Source organism: Antrostomus carolinensis, unplaced genomic scaffold, assembly GCF_000700745.2.
Source record: "Antrostomus carolinensis isolate BGI_N321 unplaced genomic scaffold, ASM70074v2 scaffold25347, whole genome shotgun sequence".
Classification (NCBI taxonomy): domain Eukaryota; kingdom Metazoa; phylum Chordata; class Aves; order Caprimulgiformes; family Caprimulgidae; genus Antrostomus; species Antrostomus carolinensis.
Window position 1 is genome coordinate 6,271 of NW_010329866.1, and position 7,498 is coordinate 13,768.

The 7,498-nt window shown below is 43.4% G+C and overlaps 1 protein-coding gene across 1 annotated transcript; it reads right to left on the reverse strand.

Moving 5' to 3' along the window:
• Positions 1–1,129: 1,129 nt before the first annotated feature.
• On the reverse strand, positions 1,130–6,973 carry BAG3 (BAG cochaperone 3; the record flags this gene model as incomplete). The annotated part of the gene is made up of 3 exons (XM_029086144.1): positions 1,130–2,459; positions 4,105–4,485; positions 6,617–6,973. Coding segments are annotated over 3 exons (1,512 nt in total), but the record flags the coding sequence as incomplete, so codon positions are not given.
• Positions 6,974–7,498: the final 525 nt, after the last annotated feature.

Below are 7,498 nucleotides of genomic sequence, written 5' to 3' on the forward strand. Positions count from 1 at the left end.
CCACCCTCACAGTGAAGAACTTCTTCCTAATACCTAATCTAAACCTCCCCTCTTCCAGCTTAAAGCCATTTCCCCTTGTTTTGTCATTAACTGCCCTTATGAAAAGTCCTTCCCCAGCTTTCTTGTAGGTCCCCTTCAGGTACTGGAAGGCTGATATAAGACCTCCCTGGAGCCTTCTCTTTTCCAGACTGAACAGCCCCAACTCTTTCAGCCTGTCTTCATAGGAGAGGTGCTCCAGCCCTCGGATCATCCTGGTGGCCCTCCAATTTACATGCTGTATTGCTATTTTAAAGTAAAGAGTGACAGTTCTAGATGACCACTCTCAACCTGCCTCTTAAAACCAGGTTTTCAGATGGGTTTAAGCTTAACTTCCAATCTAAGCTCATGACTCAAGAGTATAATTCAATAAGTAATCAATTGCCTTGAGCAGCTATACTGAAGTTTTCCTCACAAAATGTAAACATATGCTATCAGGTAAAAAACAAATACAAGTCAAAGGTAACTTCTGGAGTTTAGTTAGGACTCCTCCCTCTCTTGAACTCGTTCTGCACTGGTCTGACTCTGCTGCTTTCATTTGACATGGATATAGCTGAAGTATGTTTTGTGGCCCTTACACTTAAGTAAAAGTTGCTAATCACTTAGAACAATCATGAAGTATTGCTTCAACTGTTCACAGAATGAGAGGACTACCTCTTAAAATCATACTGGCTCTGTGAATACAAAGTGTATTTGCCTAGAAATTCACAAGTAGTTGTTAACAAAAGGCTAAGGACTTTGCAGAACAGGTTAAGATGCTGTAAAGTCAGTTTCTTTAAGACAACAGCAGCAGACATGGATTTCTTAATGTTATAAACATTTCTGTTAAATGGTGACTCCCAGGACAGGGGAGGGGGGGAAGGGAAAGGAAAAGGAAACGCTGAGCCAAATTCTTTCCTCAATCCACGTATGTGATACAGCAATGACATTAAAAGGGAGCAAGTGAATGGAGAAAGGCACATTTTGATCTTTATGAGAAAGCAGCTGTCAAGTTCAACTACAATGGTGTCTAAAAGACATCTCTGTTTAGTAGAGTGCATTTCAAACCGATTACTGCCCTTACATTTCCAGCTTATAAAATCACAAGACTAAATTAGGCTTCTATATTATTTTATTTCCCTCTTTAAAATATAGCATCGAAGTCCCGCACACTTATAAATATCCCTACAGTTTCTTACACACTTTCTATTCATCATTACTTAAAGTGCCCAACTGTGAACATTAAAAATAAAAACGTATTACTGTTAAGAGTGGCTACACTTATAGAACGACTGGTATTCTGACAATGCAGGCCACTGATTTTACAAAAATCACCTGCAAAAGAATACACCCTAAACAACATGCATCAATATGAACCCTGAAGTAGCTGGTTTGGTTTTTCTTTTTTTTTTCTCCCCACTCAGCTGATCTAAAAGTGATTAATGTACAGGGTTTATTTTTGAAACATGTCTTTTATCTAGTGTAAGAATAAAGGATAAATGCATTATTTTCTTTCTAACTCCCTCCTTCCCCAAAGTGTTTATTGTGTCCCAAGCTGCTATGTCAATTAAAAACCAGTTGAAAAGAGCTCTGGAAATGCATGCAACTTAAAATTCACTTAAACACACTTTAAGTTATCAAGTCTGAGAGGTTTTCATTTCAGCACGGGACTAGGGTTCAGTTGGATTATTAGATGTGTTTGTCGTGGTGGCCAGATTGGTAAACACTTCTTCCTTGGTTTCAGGCTGATGTCTTTCCATTTTGGTTTCCTCTTTAGCATCTTTATTACTGGTGTCTCCCTTGCTCTTGACTACCACAGGTTCAATCTCCATGATTTCCTGTGGTGGCTTAGGCTCTGGCAAATTTGGCTGAAGTCCATCAACTTGAACTGGTTCTGGAACATCTTCTGCTTTCTGTTCAAGTCTTTCCAAAATATTCTGGACCTTCCTTACACCATCTCTCCTGGCCTGGCGCACATCCGCACGACCCTCAGGGTCCACTGAGTCTAGGGCTAGCAACTCTTTGGTCAAATACTCTTCAATCATCAAGTATTTTTTGTCAGTTTTCTTGCCTTCAAAGGAGTCGACTGCCTGCTCAAGCATTTGTACTTTCTCCAGAATTGCCTCCACTTTCAAAACACCAGGATGCTTTTGAGGTTCTCCTGTTTCCACTGTCTTCGGTGTTGCCACTTCTTCAGGAGGAGGCCTTTCCTGTGGGGGAACAATCTTAGCTGGGCAGGGAACCTTTTTATCAGCTTTCTCTGCCATGGCTGGAGGCTTCTGGGGTGGTAGTTTAGGATCCGGTTCTTGGTGGGTAACCTGAATTGGGATATATGAAGACAGCACCTCGGGTTCGGGTGGTGGGACTGCCTTGTTTTCGGGTTTGATTTCAGGCGGTGGGGGTGGTCTTGGTGGCTCTTGAGGTGGGACTTGTTGCTGAGAAACCTGGTAAACAAAGCAAGGTTGGGTTGAGATAGAGTGAACAATGCTCCTCGTTTCCTTCTAAAGAACAAGTGACCTACCATCCCATTTTCTGTACTTCTAGAATTGCCATTTTCACACACGCCAAACAATTAACCTTTCCTGGGCGTTGCTGAATTTTAGTTGTAAAATTTAGTTGTAAAGAGTTCAGTTAAAGTTCTCAAGCTACTGCAGTTTACGAGCACCAATCAACTCACAAAGACATTAAACTTCAACCCACAAAATCTTGACCATGCTCACAAACATCAGCCCTACAAGCAGTTTTATAGGATCTTAGAGCAAAGCCCTCACCTGACTTAAGTCTGTAAGGTTTATGGCAGCTGACTGCAGCACAGTCAAATGTGTCACTGAGAGCTCGTGTTTCTTAAAAAGCTAACTACTTTGCTGAGGTTTAATCACATTTTGGGCTATTCTCATTCCATTCCTGTTTTCAGGACATTCCTTTTTTTGCCAGTGCTTATTTTTACCGATTTTATCTTTAGAGTATTTACATGCAGAGGTTACTATGTCAATCTTATTACGCTGTAGCGATTAGAGACAATCCCTGGGATTACTACAGATCTAACAGTCATCAAATCAGAAATCTCTTGAAATTTAGATTAGTTCTGAAATCAGCAGAAAACTAGAACTCATAAGATCTGTATCTTCCTTTCCCCTGCCACCCCTTCACTTATTTGTGCACATATACAGTGATTTTGGAGAGGTACTAGATCCAGCTCTCATGGATTTAAATGGCCTAAGTAAGGCACCTACATTTATATTTAAACCAAGTACGTAATGACCTGCACTGACAATCTGTTGCTGCTTTACCCACTAAGCGTAAGATTTGATTAGGGAGCTTAAATTCTCACCCATAAAAAAAAAATAAATTAGCATTAGAGCCTCAGATATACCATTAAATCTGAAGTCTTCATTGTTTTGTCCCACCACCTGGGTTTTTAAAAATATTAACCTAATTCTGCTCCTGTCGTTTTCAATATGAAAGCTCTCCTGAGAGGAAATCAAGGCTTTTTCTTTTTTATACATATCCCCCCTTCCACACTCTCAGTGGTCAAATTCCCAGTAGTCTTTAACTGTAGTTTTAGTAAGAATTTTAACATGGAAAAAATGTTCAATGAGCAACATGTTCTGTAAGCAAGAGTACACTTCATGTAGGAAGAATAAAAAGCTGTAAGACAAGATTTTGCTGATCTTTTTTCCTACCTAACATGCCTTTGTGCATCTGATGCTGTCCTAAATGGTTCTGAGACATCAACGAGGTGTATTTACATAGATGCCACCAATCCCACAGACCTGGTTTTCTTTTCACAAACATAATGCAACATCAGTGACCTCAGTGTAATTACACCAAATTACACTCTGACGAGAGGAATAATCAAATCTCGTGTTAAATCACATTTCAGTGATCCAAACACTCCACAATCCTGACAGACGGAAGGGCAGCTTGCTGCTAGGCTATTATGTCACTGTCTCCAATTTGTTTAAATACAGAAACGGAGACTGCTTTACATGTTCTCATGTCCCTGTTAGCGTGAGCCAGTTTTTCAGCTCTAGCCCCACTGAATAAAGTACCTGGCAGGTAATTAATTACCTTCTCCATTCTACGTACCTGGGGTCTGTCTACAACTGTCTGCACTCTGATGGGAGCTGGGGGCTGTATCTGGGTGGTGACTCTGGCCGGTGAACTTTCGCGGCTCGATGAGCCTCTCTGAGACACTCTGAAGGGAGACTGTGCTCGCGTTGTCTTGGGCTCCCTCTCCTCTGGTTGAATTTTGTGAAACACTGGTTGGTGGGCTTGGTATTCGCTCTGCTGGGCAGGGTAGTGTGTCTTCTGTGCCTGATGGTAGACTTGCGTTGGTTGCCGTGGGATATTTTCATGTATCACAGGAATTGGAATATAACCGCGAGGAAGCTGATGGCTTCCTGTGTTGGCTCTGCCAGTGGACTGAGGGGAAATGGTTGGAGAATCAGAAGCTCCAGGAGATTGAGGCTGCCATGAAAACAAAATCCATTATTAAGTTTTAACTATTCTGTGCTCAAAGTATTTTTGATTTCCAAGAGAAAGGAAGGAGATAGTCATAGAAACTGAACTCGTGTTTCCGGCACGCAAAGGATCCACTTCCTTGGTTTTTTTGGACAAGGGCCTCGCTAGACAAACCACAGAAGTTGAGAGAGCATCATTATAACAAGTAGAAACCTGAGCTACAGCATTCCCAGCCCTCAAATGAGCAGGGAGTGGACGCTCAGTCAGAATGTTTGCTGCTTTTGCATGGCTGTTCCTGTCTAAACCTGTTAAATTTAAGCCAAACTAAAGTTAAGCAAACAAATTATAGGCTGGAGACAAAAACAAACCCCTACCAGAGGCACACAATATTTAGACTTCTGATCCCAGTCACACTAACAGATTTTGTTTGGTTTGTTGGTTTGGTTTTTTTTTTAAAGCATGTAATTCAGTAGCAGGCTATGGCAATGCACACATGGCTAGTGCCTCCTTTTCCCCCCTAACACCTCCCAACAGCTCAGCCCCTTGGCACCACCAGTGAGAGCTGCACTAGCCTAGACCTGCTGTTCGGAGTGAGCACCAGGCTCAGTGCTCAACCCCGTTCCCAGTGAGTTCCGGGTTGTGGGGTTGCAGTTTGGGGGAAGGCAGCTTATTTGCTCACAGCTCCCTCCCTCTCCTGCTATGCCAATCCATCACCTCACCTACTTTGCACCAACTCCAGCAGTTGTCAGGCTGTTCTTTGCCCAGTTTCACTATGAGGAAAAAGAAAAATGTCCTGCTGGGTTTGTTACGCAGGTCAGTGAAAGGCCAGGTCAGGCTGGAGCAGGACAACACAGCCAGAGGCAAGAGAAGGGCAGGTGAGGCAGGAGAAGGGGAACAAAACCCCTCTTTTGGGGCTGGTGAACTGCTCAGCTCAGCTGCCCATGAAGGAACAACCTTAAATAAATAAAAGCTAGTTTGTATTATGGTAACCAGCACTGCCACTACCGGTGGCCTTGTCAACGTGGGGTTTAAAGGCACAATCACATGCTCTGGTCAGTTGATACCTACACTGCGCTAAGTCTGGACAGCAAGTTCTGAGGTCCTCGGGAGTTATCTCATAGGACTTCAGTAAGAGACACCAAAGACACATTCCTGAAGCCACTCTGCGTACAAGATAAACCGTGTTCCCAACTGTACAGTGTTGGGAGAGGGAAAAGCTGAGCTTCTTGTTCTCACACTGCATGGACAAGGCATTGTCATCAAGTCAGCTGAGAAACCTGCTAACAGAATTTTAATTACATTGTTCAGACTCCAAACAGGTTTCAGAGCGACCAATGCAAAATTATAGACCTGATGATATATTTTCAGCTTTGTGCAGGCTGAATTTCCTGCTCATCTGACTTGGCATAAAAATGAGGTTGATATTTCCACGTATTACAAGAATACTAATTCTGCTGATTCTCTAGTGAAAAGAGGCAAAACAAAATCCTACCTTCTGAAACACAACGCAAGCAGGTGACTTCCCTCCCCCCCACCCCCCCAAAAGTTCATAGTTTGAAAGTATTTTAACATGCTACTGAATGACAAAAATACTTTACAATTCATTTCAAAGCTGTGTATATGTAAATCTATACACTTAATACAACTGAAGTATTAAATTGGAAAGCAAAGATCACAGCAGTACAGGTTCTAAAATGGGCTGGGTTGTTAGCTAACTGGCCACTTTGTTTTTTCCCCCCCTCTTCCTCTTTGTTCTCTTCAGTTTCTGACTCATGGTGCAAAACACAAGAGACTTGCCTGTATCCTCTGCTTGTGGGGGAACCTGTACAAACACTAAACCAACCCTCCCCTGCTGCAGGACCTGCACGCCTCAGAGGCCTCCTTTTTGCAGAAGCCATTTACATGCCTTTATTTCCACAGAATCATTCCAGAAGGAAAGCAGGTAATGCTAGAAAAACCTCACAGATTTATGCTGCGTGACTCTGCACTTTTGCATTTTAATACTTTGGAAGTATTAGGACAATGTAATCCTGTGGCAAGTTTAGCTTTCTGAAGGATAAACTACCCATGTGACATTCAGGTCATAAAATGCTGCAAAGACCAATGCAAACACACCCCAGTGATACCGACAAGTTACCTCGGGTGCGTGTGTGGCCGGCGCTTGGGCTGCTGCAGCTGCCGTTGTCTGTCCACATTGTTTATCGGTCTGAGAAGCCTCCGTCGGTCCCCTCGGAGGGGACTCAGGGCCAGCATAGGCCCCTCTTAGAGGTGGTTGTGCCTGTGCTGTGGTAGGCACAGCTTCTGTCTTGTATCGCTGCACAGCAGGCTGAGGAGCAGAAAAGCAGGGGTGCTGCTGCCAGCCATCGACGCCTTCGTGGATGACGGGAATAGGGATATAGCCAGCCCGGAGCTTGGGGTATCCCATGTTTCCTTCTCTTGCTGGTGGCTGCTTGGGGCTATCACGAGACGGACCGTTTGCTGACGACTGGCTTTCCTAGAAGTTAAAAACATCACATAATGTTTGCTGGTAACTCAGATCAATATACCTGGTGAAAAAAAGCCACCCAAAAGGTCTGTCCTAAAGGCAGCGTCAGCTGCGTGAGAAATTCAGACCCTCTTGGGTCCGTGCAGGGCACTGAACAGCAGGTGCTAACACTCCAGATCTGAGGGGAAGAGAAAACAGTAAGCTAAAAATCTGCTTATGTACGAGTCTTTCAGCCCCTCTTCTCATAAAGACCGACTTATCCTTTAAAATACCTGCCTAATTACAACAGGATTTCTTTCTTAGCATACATTACTTGCATTTAGCCCACCTCCTTCAGACAGAGCTCCTCCAAACAAGTGCCTGTGGGACCTGAGACATTCCCTCAGCACCTCCTAACCCACCCAGTGCCATAGATAACACTTGACAAGAAACTTTCAAGGAAGCCTAATCCCATCCAAAGCACAGTGTTTGCTGGTGGTGTTCTTCCCACTGGCTTATCTAAATTGTTCCTAATGCCACATACTGAAGGATATA